At 37.2% G+C, this 17681-nt stretch overlaps 1 protein-coding gene and 1 pseudogene across 1 annotated transcript; both read right to left on the bottom strand.

Moving 5' to 3' along the window:
• Window positions 1–1450: 1450 nt before the first annotated feature.
• Window positions 1451–6043, bottom strand: LOC114090125 (DCN1-like protein 2). The gene is given in 6 exon segments (XM_071615794.1): window positions 1451–1814; window positions 2246–2645; window positions 2794–2940; window positions 2943–3100; window positions 4627–4648; window positions 6031–6043. Coding segments are annotated over 6 exon segments (1104 nt in total).
• Window positions 6044–15689: 9646 nt separating this feature from the next.
• LOC114090124 (mitochondrial import receptor subunit TOM5 homolog) lies at window positions 15690–15878 on the bottom strand (annotated as a pseudogene).
• Window positions 15879–17681: the final 1803 nt, after the last annotated feature.

The following is a 17681-nucleotide window of genomic DNA, read 5'->3' as shown; positions in this document are numbered from 1 at the left end:
ACCATTCATGACAAAGGTATCTTTTTCTTCAAGATTTTTATTAATGTAAATGTAACATGCATTATGTTCGTTGAAAAAAATTCAGAAAATATAGGAAAGTATAATCTATATGTAATTTTAATGGAATTAGTCTATAAATACTATTTGATAACCTATTTTTCCCACCAACAATACATTTTTGGACATCTTTCCATGATAAGTATCAATCTATGGCCACAGAGTATATTCTTGTACAAATATGTCAAAATAAACTTAATGCCTTTTGGCAAACCTTGTCACAAAATAAAAAATAAATAAGGGTCAAGTGCAGAGGTGCATGTCTGCAATCCCAGTGGCTCAAGAGGCTGAGGCAGGAGGATTGCAAATTCAAAGCCAGCCTCAGCAACTTAGCGAGGCCCTGAGTAACTTAATGAGACCCTGTCTCAAAATAAAAAACAAAAAGGGCTGAGGATATGGCTCAGAGGCTAAGTGACCCTGCATTCAATCCCCAGTACCAAAAAAAGCAAAGAAATGTAGACTGCTTACCATATGATTTTTTAATACGGAAATAGTGGTACCACGAACACAGAACTTTGCATATTTATTCAGTGTGTGTGTGTGTGTGTATATATATATATATATATATATATATATATATACACACACACACACACACACACATATGTGCATATATATATATATACATATGTATGTATATATATTTGTACTTGTGTATACATATATGTGTGTGTATGTATGTGTATGTTTATGTGTGTATATGTGTGTATGTGTGTGGGGGGGTATATAATTTTTTTTTTGTACCAGGGATTTTACTCAAGGGCACTTAACCACTGAGCCTCAGTCTCAGCCCTTTTTTTAATTTTTTTTTTCTGGGGAAAACACTTTATTGTGGTGTTTTGAAGTTCTTAGCATCTTCACAGCATGTAGGAATCAAAAGTGTGACTAATGGAAGCAGCAGAACACAAGTTTTTGAAGTCTGACCAACTTCACTTCAATATCAGTATTAGACAGATACCAACACTTCAGTATCTATCGACAGTCCCATAGAACTTAAAAACTTAAACACAGAAGGACTGCGGGCCTCCCTCACTTACCCACTGAATTCTACAAACATCTCTGAACAGAACAATTATACAAGAGTCCAGGCAACCTAGGTGGGTGCTGTACTGCTTCTTGGGTTTTTATTAAAGCCAGAGTTTATTTTATTGAAGAAATGCTGAGTTAGACTTAGAGATGGCTGTTTCCTCTTTCACAGACAGGGCAAGAGAGCCTGAGAAAGGTCACATGGGCCGTCCTGGGCAGACCAGCCCCGCCCTCCAGGCCTCCATCCCTGCTGCCCTCTTCAAGGCTTCCACTCTGCAGCATTGGTAGTTCCCCACATTGCAGGGCACATGGTCCTCAGGCTGCGAGGGGCTGCTCTCTAAGGCTGTATGGCATGTCCACACAGAAGCTAAGCATAGAGCAGGTTCCAGGTGCACAGCTGTGCACAGGACACTGGAGATGGCCCGGAGAGCCCTGCCCATCTGCTCCATGGCATGCTGCAGGAGAGCAGCAAGGCACACTGTGGCACAAGGTCTTGTAAATGCGCGGTCAGGTCAGCACAGTGCTGTTCGAAGCTCAACAGCAGGAGAGTGGCCACCTCCAGGCCTCTACACCTGCCACGAGTGGCTCTAGGCCAGGCTGACTCGTGAGCAGCCAGTGAGAGGGCGTTAAACTCAGGCTGCAGCTTGCAAAAGAGATGAGGGTTCCAGGAGTGGGCTTTGCTTCCACTAGAGGATGGCTGTAAGAAGGGCCAGACCCTGGGCACTGTGGGACTGCAGACAGGTGAAAGGGACAAGTGCATTTGATTTTAAATTTGTAATTCACCACTCAAAAAGGAAAATGGAAAAATGTCTTTTTAAATAAAATATATTAAAAGTACGGAACTTCTCAGGAAGTTGAAATAGCATTGTTAAAAGGACAACAGTCTGATCTTGCTGGAGTCATGCCCACACACGCCACCACTGCAGACTGCAACCGGGCCTTAAATATAAAATGGGTTTCAGATAAACATCCTGAGAGAACAAATATCCAAACCAGAGAGACAGCACAACCCCAGGAGGAACAGCGCTGGGTCCCTAGGTGAGCCTGCATCCTGGCACTGGCCATCTGACATGCACATAACCACATCATCCCAGGACAGACACGGCTCTATACTGTGATCACAATGTGACTGGGGTGCGATTTGGTAACTGCTGATGTTCACCTTGAACCTGCATCAGATAGCAATCTCCTAAAGCAGCAGCTACACCAAGCATGCCGACCCCTGCACGAGACTGGCAGCAAAGCACACAGCACCACCCTAGTGTGCCCTGCAGGATGTAGGCTGGCTCTGGATCTAGCTTCACCTTCAGGTGTGTTTTCACCTGTGAGCACTGGCCATGTGTAATCCACAAAGTCATCGATGAGGACAGGCCATGCTCCTTCTTCATCGTAGTTAGACATATCATCTGCAATCATGTTTCCAAAATCTAGCGGAAGGTTCCAAGTGTCCCGTGGAATTGATCTTTTGTGATGTTCCAGCAGGAATGTGTTGTTCCAAAGATCTAAAAATTTAAACCTTCCCCAAAACACTAATTTCCAATATGCAACAGCCATTTCTAAATCTAGGGGACTCGCAGGGTAATGCTAAGTTGATTATCTCGTCCTGTTCATAAGCCTACATCCTCACCACTTAGGAAGAACCCTAAGTGAGGTCTACATTCTACTAGTCTTACTGAGGACAAGCTCTCCCATTGGGAAATGGAGCTGAACCTAGGCCCTTTTGCCCAGGGTTCTTAGAAAAGGTGAAGGTAAACTGGTAGAAGTCCTTGAACTTCACGGAGTCCTGCAGCTCTTGCTCTAGGCTGGGCAGAAAGGTTTTCAGCTTCTCGGTGCTGTCACACCCCAGCTCTGTCATGTGTCCATGAATTCCTTCCTGCTGAATTCACACTGAGTGGCAGCCCTGAACTTCGATGCTATGACCAGAACGCTGATGCTGGTGGGGTCCAGCCTCAGATCGTCATAGAATTGCTGAATCTCATTAATCCCAATTCTGTCTCCATCTTGCGGGTCATGCTTGCTGGCTCCACAGCACCCCCTTTTTTAAAAAAAAAATTTTTTTTGAAACAGGGTCTCACTAAGTTGCTTAGGGGCTTGCTAAGTTGCTGAGGCTGGCCTTGAACTTGTGACCTTCCTGCCTCAGCCTCCCAAGTCACTGTGATTACAGGCATGTACCATCATACCCAAATTATTCAATTATATTCTTAGGACATTTTTCACTTTGAGACAGGGTCTTCCTAAGTTGCTTAGGGCCTTGCTAAGTTGCTGAGGCTGGCCTCAAACTTAGGATCCTCCTGGCTCAGCTCCCCAAGTCATTGGGATTTAAATATAACATTTTTTAATTCAGTAAATGCATTTCTTACTCAAAACTGTAAGGAACTTCCAAGTGTTCCCTACCTATAAAGGTAGAAACTTCAAAACGTTTCTAAAATGGGCTGAAGTTGTAACTCAGTGGTAGAGCGCTTGTCTCCTATGTGTGAGGCACTGGGTTCGATTCCCAGCACCACATATAAATAAGCAAATAAAATAAAAATCCGTCAACAACTAAAAATACATATTTTTAAAAAGTTTCTAAAACAATAACAGTCCATCAAACAGCCGCATAGGTTTAAATATACACAATCATCAGACAAAAAGCTTTATTAAAGAAAAAAACATAATAATAACTTCTACCATCTAATTATTTAGAACTATACTGCCATTATGTGTCACTCCGTGTTAGCTGTAATAAAACTATAATACTTGTAACTTAGTATCAATTTGACATTGAATCACTCCAAAGTGATCTTTGTCCAAACTGTAAAAAGAGCTTTGTTATGATGTGAACCAAGGGAAGGACTCCAAAGCCAAAAATTACCATAATTTGTTCTTCCATTTTTGAACATATATGTATGTAGAAAATAAGTCAGTCTTTAGGCCAAATAAATCTGAAAATTATAACCATTAAAGTTTCTTTAATGTCCCATAAATTATTTTAAAAACTGCCTCAGATTTGACATAATCACATTAATTAAACATGCTCTAGAATAGAGATTAAGTTTTTACTCTTCCTTAAATAAGCATGGTCATTTAAAGAATATAGAATGATGTATTATAATCACTGTAAGGGAGAGCAGTGAAAAACTAGGAAAACTACATAGCTTTTACTTAGATTTTTTGGGATATGTCAATCCAATTTAATGAATAACTCAGTTACTTAATGAGCTCACCTTAGACAGAAGTGTATACGATCTTTAAACTTCTTCAGTATCTCAAAAAAAGATATAATTCATTATTGAAACGAAATTCATATAACATAAAGTTCACTATTTTAAGGGTGCCAACAGTGGTGTTTGGTATATTCACAAGTTGGGCAATCATCATTACTCTCTAATTCCAGAATGTTTAAATCTCCTCAAAATGAAATTCCACACCTTTGAACCATCTCTCTCAATTCCCTTTTCTGCTATTCTTTCCCTGTCAAACACTAAACTACTGTTTCTCTCTATGATTTGAGTGGACATTTCATATAAATGCAATCATACAATATGTGATCTTAAAAATAACAACTTACTATATAATTCACACACTTAAAGTATACAATTCAACAATTTTTAATAAATGTGCAATCATCATTGCAAACAATTTTAGAACATTTTTATCACCCCCTAAAAAGCCCTGTAGTTTATAGCTACCACTCTCTGATCCTTCCACTCCTCCCCAGCCCTGAAAAATGAGTAATCAGCTTTCTGGCCAGGCAGTGGCACACGCTTGTAATCTCAGGAGGATGGTAAATTCAAGGCCAGCCTCAGCAACTTTTTTTTTTTTTAGTTGTAGTTGAAACAATATCTTTATTTTATTTTTTTATATTTATTTTTTAGTTATAGGTGGACACAACGTCTTTATTTTATAATTATGTGGTGCTGAGGATCCAACCCAGTGCCTCATGCATGCGAGGCGAGTGTTCTACCTTTGAGCCACAATCCCAGCCCCTCTTTATTTTGTTTGTATGTGGTGCTGAGGATTGAACCCAGGGTCCCTCACATGCTAGGTAGGTGAGCACTCTACCACTGAGCCACAACCCCAGCCCCCACAGCCTCAGCAACTTTATAAGGTCCTAAGGAACTTAGTGAGACCTTGTCTCAAAATAAAAGATTAAAGAAAGGGGCTGGGAATGTGGCTCAATGGTTAAGCACCCTTTCGTTCAATCCCCAGGAGTAAAAATTAAAAAATAATAATTAGCTTTCTATAGACAGAAATGTCTCTTCTGGACATTTCATATAAGCAGAATCATACAATATGTGGTCTTTTGTGACTAGCTCATATTTTCAGCACTTGTTAATATCTGACATTTTGATTTTAATCATCCTAGTACAGGTGAAGTAGTATCTTGTGGTTTGAATTTGCATTTTCCTAATGACTGATTGTGCTGAACATTTTTTCATGTACTATTGATCATTTGTATATCTACACTTAAGGAGCTCATTTTCTCCAATTTTCTTCCTTTCTTTTCCTTCCTGATTCCTTTGACAACTTTTTTTTTTAATATTTATTTTTTAGTTGTAGTTGGACACAGTACCTTTATTTTATTTATTTTTATGTGGTGCTGAGGATCGAACCCAGGGCCTCACACGTGCTAAGTGAGTGCTCTACCACTGAGCCACAATCTCAGTCCCCTTTGATAACTTAATAAATTGCTTCACTTCATTTGTAAGGTGCTATTCCAGCCTGAAGACTTCTGGTTTCTATTTTTGAGATCTGGGAGTTTCTCTTTCTAAATTATACTCTGGAAAATTTCCTGGTCATTTTGGGACTCTCCTACTCACTATGAAAACAAAAACATTTTAAACTGAAAACATTATCTGCCTAATGGGGTTTAAGTAAAATGTAACTGGTAAAACCAGAGGCTCCTTTTATTAAAAGAAGTGATGCATGATTACAGCAATTCTAAGGAAAAAAATTCAAATTTACATCCATCAATCATGGTATAGGTGTGCCTCTGACATGTTTTCACATGTCTTAGGCATATTTTACATGTGCACATCATTTCATGCTCACTCCACCCATCCCAGAGACTGTAGAATCAAGGTCTGTTTCAGATATAACTGTGATTTGGATAAGGGACAGAAGTGGGAGTACATATGAATTTTCAAATGCCAAGACCCACTATCTCATTTACCTGCCTCCTTTATTTTTAAGATTAACCAGTAATAATATGACTATTTAATGAATCTGTCAAAAAGAACCTGGAACATTGCTTAGTCTGTTCTCTTGCTTCAGGGACAGATCTGTACCTGATTCAACTGAGAAATTAATCCTTAGGCAATAACATTCCAACCACCCTTGGTAATTCTTTGCATTGGGACCCATCCCTAAAAGACAAAAGTTTCCTTGTGCCCTTGTGCCAACCCAGAACTTACTTAGATTAGAAAACAAGATAGGACATAAGTGAACAAAAATATTAATGACTGATAAAGAAAATGAGAATGAGCCACATCCCTAGCTCTTTTTATTTTTTATTTTGAGATAGGGTCTCACTAAGTTGCTTAGGGCCTCGTTAAGTTGCTGAGGTTGGCTTTGAACTTGTGATCATCCTGCCTCAGCCTCCCAAACCACTGGGATTAAAGGCATGTACCACTGCACCCAGCTGAGAATGATTTTTGAAATGAGAACAGAATTTTTAATTTTTAAAATTATTTATTTACTTATTGGTACTGAGGATTGAATTCAGGAGCATTCTATCACTGAGTTACATCCCCAGCCCTTTTTAAATTTGTTACTTTGAGACAGGGTCTTTCTGAGTTGCCCAGGTTGATCTCAAATTTGTGATCTTCCTGCCTCAGCCTCCTGAGTTGCTGGTGTGTGCCACCATGACTGGCAAGAATAAGATTTTCTGAAAAGTTAGATAATTGGATTTTCTGTTAATTATGGTAAATTAACCACATTTCTCTTCTACACCCTGAAATCTCACCAAATAATTATAGTTGAATTTTAAATAGCTTTATTGAGGTACACTTGATATGTAATAAACTTTCAAAGCGTACCATATTGTAAGTACATGGGTGTATATACACAATACACCACTATATATCTATCTTTTGGGAATGACAAAAGTCTCCTTGTACCCTTTTGTAACATTGCTTTCTATCTCTTTCCTACCCTCTCCAAGATAACCACTGCCCTGCTCTCTGGTCAATATATATTAATTTATACCTTAGAATTTTGTGAAAATTAAATCATAAGTCTATAATCTTTTATGCCCTGCTTCTTTGACTCAGCATAATTATTTTAGAGGTACACAAGGTAGAGCATATCAACAATCCACTGTTTTTCATTGTGGAGTAATATTTCATAGTATGGATTTACTACACTCTGTTTATCCATTATTTGTTGGTAGATATTTGTGTTATTTACATGTTTTGTAATTACATAAAGTTTCTGTGCACATTTTTATAGAAATCTTTGTTATGTACTTTCTTTGAATATATACTTTCATCTCCCCTGATGGACTGGGATGGCAGGACCATATAGAAGGTATGTGTTTGACTTCTAAGAAATTGCCTAGTTAGTTTGGAGAAAGTTAATAACACCAAGATGAAATCATTCTTATCAGACCCAGACAAAATTCAAGCTGAGACATAATGAAGTGTGAGGGCTAATGCCTGACTGTTTCAGATAAGTACTTTTTCAAGGATATTCTAACGACCCACAAGAAATTCCTTCTCATTGTACAAGCACCCCATGCTTTACATGCTTCACACATATGCACAGATTTAACAAAGTCTATCTTTAACATTCTTAAAGACTACAACAATTTAGACAAGATGCTTTTTTTAAAAAAAAAAATTTGTAGTTGTAGATGGACAGCATACCTTTATTTTATTTGTTTATTTTTATATGGTGCTGAGGATCAAACCCAGTGCCTAATATATGTGAGGCAAGCACTCTGCCACAGAGCTACAGCCCCAGCCCTAGACAAGATGCTTTTGACAGATCAATTGCCCAGTAATAGCACTTCTACCAATGAACTGACACCAACTCCTGAGTGGGGTTTCCAAAACCAAGAACCCTGTATCCATGTAACTTATGTAAAATTTTCTTTTTGCCTTTAGAAACATCTTGCTTCAGCCTCCTTGAATATGTCCATAATTCACAGTGGCATGAGTATTCCCATTCAATGTTCTGTCATTCCCAAACAAATATTTATTCTTTGGAAAATCTCTGATTGTTAATTAGATTGACAGTTTCTAAAGTGGATAGTATACTTCACATTACCAGAAGTGCAGGAAAATATTGCTTTTTTCACTTTGTTGCTAATAGTTAGCATTGTTAGTCTTTTATCCACTTTGATAGGTGTGCCTGCTAATTCATTTTTATTTTAATTTTCTTAAGGACTAATGATATTGAGCATCTTTTCATTAATATATCTTCTTTGGTGAACTGTTCACAGCTTTTGCCCATATTTTAATTGTGGTGTTTAATTGTTCTCAACAAATTCTAGATATAACCTTTAATTATAATTGTACTTTGCAAATATTTTATTTGAATCTGTGGTTTGGGTTTCCATTCTTTTAACAGTGTTTTATTTTGTTTTGTTTCTTGTGTGTTTGTGTGTGGTACTGGGCATCTAAACTAGGGCTTTATTCATGCTAGGTCATTTTACTCAGGCTCATACCACTGAGACCTATCCCCAATCTTTTTAATTTTTAATTTTGAGACAGGGAGCCAGGTATGGTGGTGCATGCCTATAATCCCAGTGACTGCGCAGGCTAAGGCAGGAGAAGTGCAAATTGGAGGCCAGTCTCAGCAAGTAAGCAAGGCCCTCTGCAATTTAGTGAGACTCTGTTTCAAGATTAAAAAAAGAAGAAGAAAAAGAAGGAGGAGGAGGAGGAGGAGGAGGAGGAGGAGGAGGAACAGGAGAAGGAGAGAAAGAAGGAAGGAAGAAAGGAAGGAAGGAAGGGAGGGAGGGAGGGAGGAAAGAAGGAAGGAAGGAAAGAAAAAAAGAGAGAAAGAGAAAGGAAGGAAGGAAGGAAGGATGAAAGAAAGAAAGAAAGAGAGAGAGAGAGAGAAAAGAAAAGTCTGGAGATATAGCTTGGTGATAAGTTCCCCTGGCTTCGATCTCCAGTACCCTCCCACCCACCCAAATTTTCTTTTGAGACAGGGTCTCGCTAAATTGCCCAGGCTGCTCTCCAATTTGTAATCCTACTGCCTCCGCCTCTTGAGTAGCTGGGATTACCCACCCATTTTTTTTGGAATTATTTCTGCATGATTGTTTACTTATGTTAACCTTAACATCATGGCCCTTAGAAACCTAAAATTAGTAATAAGAATATACCCTAAATACTACCTCTAAGACTATCTTAGCTATTCTAGACATTTGTCAACATCACTTGTCTGAACTGGCCTAATTCTAAACTTTTAAAATGGGCATTTAGTAAATATTTCAGAACTTGTCAGATATTCTTTTTTTCTCCATGGCAGTGCTTCTCAACCTTGACTGCACATGAGAACCATTAAGGAATCTTCTAGAATTCCATTCACTAGGCCACATTTCAGACCAGTTATAACTACCATCTTTGGAGGTGGTAACCTGTTGGTATTGTTAAAACTCCCTTAGTGGGGCTGGGTTTGTGGCTCAGTGGTAGAGAGTTTGCCTAGCACGCATGAGGCACTGGGTTCAATCCTCAGCACTACATTAAAAAAAAAAAAAATGGAATAGAGATATTGGGTATCTACCTACAACTAAAAAGTAAATATGAAAAAAAAAAAAAAAAAAAAAAAGCTCCCTTAGTGATTTCAGTGTGCTGCCAAGGTTGAGAACTACTGCTCTGTGGAAAATCACAATGAACAGCACTCAGATACTGCCACATTGGTCGTACTGATGGTATCTTAAGTAACCTTAAATAATCTCATTTCTCCACAGGACATGGTGGTGCATGCTTATAATGCCAGCGGCTAGGGAGGCTGAGGTAGGAGGATCTGGAATTCAAAGCCAGCCTTCGCAAATTAGAGAGGCACAAAGCAACTTAGCAAGACCCTTTCTCTAATTAAATACACATATATTAACGGGCTGGTGCTGTGGCCCATTGGTAATGCACTTACTTGCCTGGCCTGTGTGAGGCACTGGGTTTGATTCTCAGCATTGCATATAAATAAATAAAAATAAAGGTCTATCAGCAACTAAAAAAATTTTTAAAAATTATTTCACCTGACTTTCTAGCTTCACAAAAGAGATATATAATTGTGAAGTGCTTTAACTATCAATGCTGGGATAATTTGTGATGGCCATTGTTGGGGATGAGCTATAAATTTTGAGTTGTTCTTGATCAAAAGTTGCTACCATTTATAGATGAATCATCACCACCTAATTGGTATTATTGGAAACTTCAAAATTCATCAATACCTTGGTTATGTTTTATTTACCATGTTAAGTAAGAAGAGTAATAAAGTAATAACTGGAAAAAAACACAGTCAATTTGCAGTCAGTGCATACATGTCTTTCAATATACATACCTTAAAAAGGGAAGGAGGCTGGGAGTGTATCTCAGTGGTTAGAACGCTTGTCTAGTGTTCATGAGATTCTGGGTTCAATTTTCCACACCACAAAGGGGGGGGGTGGCAATAAAATGTATATCAGGAAACTTTACATGCTAATTTTAAAAATCAAAGAAAAATGGAATAAATGCAGAGACAATCCATTTTCACAAATAAGAAAGCTCAATATTGTCAAGATATCAGTTTTCCCATTCTGACCTAGAGAGTCAACATAAACCTAATCAAAACCTTAACATGTTTTGTGTGGAAATCAACAAACCAATTGTAAAATTTATATGGAGAGCCAAATGATCCTGAATAACCAATACAGTATTAGAGAAGAGCAAATTTGGAAAACGGACACTACTCAAATTCAAGAACTACTATAAGGGGGTTGGGGTTGTGGCTCAGAGGTAGAGCGCTCACCTACCATGCATGAGGCACGGAGTTCGATCCTCAGCACCACATAAAAATAAAACAAAGATATTGTGTCCAATATAACTAAAAAAAAATATAAATTTTTTAAAAAGAACTACTATAAGGGACTGGGAATGCAGTTCCGTGATAGAGGACTTGCCTAACTTGCCCTGGGTTCAATCTTTAGCAGAAATAAATAAATAAATAGAAAAATGCATTTTTATCAAGTTACAGTAACCAAAACACTTACTGTGTGGTTTTGGCAAAAGAAAAGACAAATAGATTGATGGAGCTGAATAAACATCCCAGAAATAGAGCCACATAAATACAGTCAACTAGTCTGTTGAAGAAGCAAGATTATTATAAGGGAGAAAACAGTCTTTTCAACAAATGATGCTGGAACAACTGGATATCAAAATACAAAAAAAAAAAAAAATCTAGGCAGACTTTAACCCATAACAGAAAAATGACTCAAAGTGGACCACACCACTAAAAATAAAACACAAAACTATAAAACTCTTAAAGGGTAGCATAGGAGAAAATCCAGATGACCTTGGGGCATCATGATGACATTTTAGATATGACACCAAAGAAATGTTCTATGAAGAGAAAAATTGATAAGCTGGATTTTACTAAAACTTCTGTGAAAGACACTGTCGAGAAAGTGAAACGTCAAACCACAGATTGGGAGAAAATATTTGCAAAAGTCATCTGACAGTCAGGTAAAGTGGTGCATGTCTGTAATCCCAGCAGCTCAGGAGGCTGAAGCAGGACAACAAGTTCAAGCCCAGTCTCAGCAACGTAGCAAGACACTAAGCAACTTAGTGAGATTCTGCCTCAAAATGTTAAATAAAAAGGAATAGGGATAAAAAGAAAGAAAAAAGCCATCTGTCAGAGCACTGTTACTCAAACTATACAAAGAATCCTTAAAACTCAACAATAATAAAAGAACAATAGGGATTTAAGGAAATTTGATAGCAAGAAAACAGATAACCCAATTCAAAATGGGAAAGGATGTGAATAGACATTTCTTTAAAGAGGACATACAAGCAACCAGCAAATATTTGAAAAATGGCTCAACATCCTCAGGAAAATGTAAATCAGCAATATGAGGAAATATTATGTTACACCTTAGAATATTATCAAAACATTAAAATTAAATATTGGTGAAAATGCACGGAAAAGAGAATTCTTGTACAATGTTAATGGGAATGTAAATTAATGCAACTATTATGAAAAACAGTATGGGGCTTCTCCAGAAAATAGAACTACATATGGCCCAACAATTTCTCTTCTGAGTATATATTCAAAGGAAATAATATCTAAAAAATAATCTTCATTCTCATACTTATTGTAGCATTACTATAAATATTTAGTACCAACCTCAGAACTCATGGATAGATGATTGTATAAAGAAAATGTGATACATATATCACAATGTAACATGTAAACATATATATCTGCATACAACATAGAATATTATTCAGCCCTGTTTTTTGCAAAATATGGATGAACTTGGAAGATATTATGCTAAGTGAAATAAGCCAGGCACAGAAAGATAAATACTGCATGACCTCATGTATATGTGGGATCTAAAAAAAATCATAGAAAAGATTAGAATGTTGTTTTCCAGAGACTGATGGTAGGCAAGGGGAATAGGGAAATGTTGGTCAAAGGATACAAAGATTCAGTTATACAGAATGAATAAATTTTGGAGATCTAATATGCAGCTTAGTGACTTCAGTTAATAATAATTATACTTAAAGTTTGCTAAGAAAGTAAATCTTAAATTTGTTAAGAAGATATCTTAAAAACAAAACAAAGATAACTAAATAGAGGGTCTGGGGCTGTGTCTCAGTGGTAGTGCACTTGCCTGGCATGTGTGAGGCACTGGGTTTGATTCTCAACATCACATAAAAATAAATAAATAAAATAAAGGTCTATTAATAACTAAAAAAATTTAAAAAACCAAAACTGAGTAGAAAGTAGGCCTTAAGTAACTATTTAAATTTTTCTAAGAAAGTAGATTTTAAATGATCTCACAAAACAAAAAGGTAACTATGTGAAGAGACTGAATACATTTAATTAGCTTGATAGTCATTTCACATTGAGTATGTATGTCAAAAAATCACATTGGATACCTTAAATACACACAATTTTTATTTGTCATTTGTACCTCAATTAATCTGGGGGAAATGGACAAAAGATCTGAAAGACACTCAGCTCAGTGGTAGAGCACTTGCCTAGCATGTGTGAGGGCCTGGGTTTGATTCTCAGCACCACATACAAATAAATAAAATAAAGGTCCATTGACAACTAAAAAACTATTTAAAAAAATAACAATAAGACAAACAGCTGGGAATGTAACTCAGTGGTAGAGTGCCTGCCTAGCATTTGTGAGGCCCTGGGTTCAATCCCCAGCACTGCTAAATAAATGAAAAAATAAACAAATAAGATAAACACAGATGTCAAATAAACATTTGAAAAGATTCTTCACATCATATGTCATTAAGGAACAGCAGATTAAAACAAGATAGTAATATTTATTACAAAGGTCAAAACACTGATAATACCACATGCTGACAAAGATGTGGAGCAACAGATATTTTCATTCATTGTAAAATGAGACAGCCTCTTTGAAAGACATTCTGGCAGTTTCTTGGAAAATTTAACATATTTTTAGAAAACTATCCAGTAATCGTGGTCCTTGATATTTACCCAAAGGAGACAAAAACTTAAGTCTACAAAATGCCTACACAATCATGTTTATAGCTGCTTTATTCAAAATTACCAAAACTTGGGGCAGGGGTTGTGGCTCAGTAGCAGAGTGCTTGCCTCACACATGTGAAGAACTGGGTTTGATCCTCAGCACCACATAAAAATAAACAAACAAATTAAAGATATTGTGTCCATGTATAACTAAAAAAATATTTTTTAAAAAGAAAAAGTAATTCCATTTGGGAAAAAAAAATTACCAAAACTTGAAAACAACCAAGGTGTTCTTTAGGTGAATGGATGAGTAGTAAACTGTGATACATCCACAAAATGGAATAGTATTCAGCATTAACAAGAATGAACTATCATGCCATGAAAAGACACAGAGGAACCCCAAGTACACAGTAAGTGAAAGAAGTCAATATGAAAAGGCTACAGGCTCATGATTCCAACTATATGACATTTTAGAAAAGGCAAAACCTTGGAGCCAGTAAACAACAAACAAAGAAGTAAAAAGTCAGCAATTGCCAGGGGTTAGCAGGAAAGAATGATGGATAGGTGACACACATAATATTTTTAAAGCTCTGAAACTGTTCTGTATGGTACCATAGTGTAGATAAATGTCATTATACATTTGTTAAACCATAGAGTGTTCCATACTATGAGTGAAACCTAATATATAAGTATGGTTTTGGGGTGACAATGATTTATAAATGTAGGTTTATTTATTCTCTCTCTCTGCTGAGAACTGGTGATAGATAGGGATGTTGTTAATATGTAGGGTAGTAGATATCTGGGAGTTCTCTAATTTTTGTTCAATTTTTTAGTAAACCTAAAACTTCTCTAATAAATAAATAGATAAATAGTTGATTTGTTTTGTTTTGTTTTGCTTACCAGCATCTCCCCAACCTCCTCACCCAGACCTTGCTGGTCAATGAGTACCAAAGTTGTACAGCATGCTGCCTACACAAAATAATACTACATAATATAGTTGAAATTTGCTAAGAAAGTAGATCATAAATGTTTTCAGCACACACATACACACACACACGTAACTATGTAAGGTGTGTTGGGTAATCATTTTGTAATGTATACATATATCAAAATGTCTTCTATACAGTAAGTACACACAATTTTTATTGATTATATTTCAAAAAAGCTCAAAGGGGAAAAATTCCTTTTAAAAGGGTTGGGGATGAAGGGCAGCAAATATGACTGAGTCTCCCCACTGAAGCGTTTCTTTCCTATTGAGAGAACAGGTCTCTACATCAGTCTTTTTAATGAAGGATCACCTGAACATAAAGCTACATGTCATTCGTAAAGCCAGTTTTCAAGTGGCTTGCTCAAATGGCACACCTAGTTGATATATTTACAATCTTCACTTGTTTTCACACGACACGTAATTTTTAATATCAAGGATATAATCTTTCAAGAAAATCATATTGAGAAGATCAATTGCTGAGAATTCAGTACTTTCTCTTTTTTTTCTTAATTGTTATGTTTATTGAAAATACAGACTAGTGGCCCTGTGATTAAGTGTCATTGTGGTTGGGTGCTGACTTCAGAAGACATAATTGAAAGGGACTCTTCACAAATACACTCTGAACAGAAGTAAAAAAAATGTACACAGAAGTGACTGACAAGACAGTGCCATTTCAGACATGATCCCTTATAATTAATAAAACTGGAGTCTGATGCTATTTACAATTATACCAGCATTCACAGAGGCCAAGTATGACAGGCAGAGGGCACATTATGGCTACAAACATCTTCTCATACTTCTCAAACAATTGTATATTTTAGCTATGAAGGCCAGTTACCATAGCCCAACTTGTTCTTAAAAAGTAGAATGTCTATGGCCATTAAATCAAAGAGTCTCTTACACCATTCTGGACCCATTCATCTGCAGATAGGAGGAAAAATTGTAAGCGGGTTCTTTATCTCATGCATGTGATGCCCAATCTTCATATGCTGTCCAGTTCCTTTAAGATAAGTGGAGTGACTCACTGCAGGGTCTCATAGATGAGGAAGTTCCATAAGGAGAAGATCATGGCCTTGCACATCTTCTGCTTCATCTCCTTCGGATTCAGCTTCAGCTCCAGGCTCTTGATCCTGAGCAGGCGCTTTGTCTCATCAGCTTCCAGCTGCAACATCCTGTTCTCCTCTCCTCCAAATTCAAGTCTTTCTTAATAATGAATGATTCTCTGTACACATTACAGACATAAATAGATCACATACTATAGATTTTATTTATAAAACACATGTAGAAGTTATACCTGAAAATGAAGAAATTCAGGGCAGGAAGGTAAGGTTGTGCACACCAATAATCACAGCTACTCAAGAGGTTGAAGCAGAAAGATTGAAAGTTTGAGGCTAGCCTGAGTGAGCAACATAGCTTGATTTTTATCTCAAAATAAAAAATTAAATATAAGGACTGGGCCCAGTACCTCAGGAGGCTGAGGCAGGAGGATCACAAGTTTGAGACTAACCTCAACAACTTAGTGATACCCTAAGCAACTTAGTGAGAACCCATCTCAAAATAAAAAGGGCTGGAGGCTGGACACAGGGGTGCATGCCTATAATCCCAGCAGCTTGGGAGGCTGAGACAAGAGGATCACAAGTTCAAAGCCAGCCTCAGCAATGTCGAGGTGCTAAGCAAGTCAGTGAGACCCTATCTTTAAATAAAAGACACAATAGGTCTGGGGATGTGGCTTAGTGGTTGAGTGCCCCTGAGTTCAATCCCCAGTACCCCCCAAAAAATAAAAAAATAAATAAAATAAAAAGGGCTGGAGATGTAGCTTAATGGTATGGCATTCCTGGGTTCAATCTGCACCCCACCCCCATCCTGCCACAAACAGGAAGACAGGCCAAATTTCTTTTTACTTTCTTTCCTTTCTTTTTCTTTATTCTCAGTGCTAGAGCTCAAACCCAGGGTCTCACACATGATAGGCAAGTACCCTATCACTGAACTAATTCCCCAGCCCTTAATGATATTTATTATTCTGAATTTTCCACACTTTCAACAGCATTTCTAATATCACATACTAAAAATCATTTTACTCATCTGTTTCATATGGAGTAGAATTCTGTTAAGTCAAATGTGTTTTTTTAAAGACTTTTTTTTCTTTTTAATACCTTTATTTCACTTATTTATTTTTATGTGATGCTGAGGATCGAACCCAGGGTCTTGCACGTGCAAGGCGAATGCTCTACCACTGAGCCAAAACCCCAGCCCCAAGTCAATCATTTTAATGGGACTTTATTATCCAGGACAAGGCAAGGTAGTTTTCTTCATTGGCACTCTGAAGATATCTTCCCTGTTTTAGCAGCCAACATGACAACTGAATGGGATTCCCACTCTCTAGCCTCATGAGTCATAAAAGGCTACATGGAGAGTGGGAAAAACTAAAAATGACGTTTCCCATAAAAGTATTATGCAGCATACATAATTTGATTCCATTTTGTAAAAACTAACACAAAATTGAAACATTAAAAACAATAGGTAGGGCTGGGGTTGTGGGTCAGTGTTAGAGCACTTGCCTAGCAAGTGCAAGGCACTGGGTTTGATTCTCAGCATTGCATGCAAATAAATAAATAAAAGAAAGGTACATTAACAACTAAAAAAAATTTTTTTAAATAGTTAACCAGGGTGGGGTTGTGGCTCAGAAGTAGAGCACTAGCCTAGCCTGCATGGGGCACTGGGTTCAATCCTCAGCACCATATAAAGTAAAATACAGACATTGTGTCCACCTATAGCTAAAAAATAAATATTTAAAAAAATTTTTTAAAAATAGTTAACCACTTGCTGCATGGTGCCAGACTTTCAGGAATGGAAATGTATGAAGTTCAGTGGTAGAGTACATACTTAGCATGCACCACACCCTGGGTATGATCCAAACAGAACAAGAAAAAAAAATGATAAGTTAATGCTTGCCAGAATTCCAGAACATAGATAT

Source organism: Marmota flaviventris, chromosome 1 (assembly GCF_047511675.1).
Source record: "Marmota flaviventris isolate mMarFla1 chromosome 1, mMarFla1.hap1, whole genome shotgun sequence".
NCBI classification, from domain to species: domain Eukaryota; kingdom Metazoa; phylum Chordata; class Mammalia; order Rodentia; family Sciuridae; genus Marmota; species Marmota flaviventris.
Note: the sequence above shows the minus strand (reverse complement) of the source record. Positions and strands in the feature narration are given on the sequence as shown.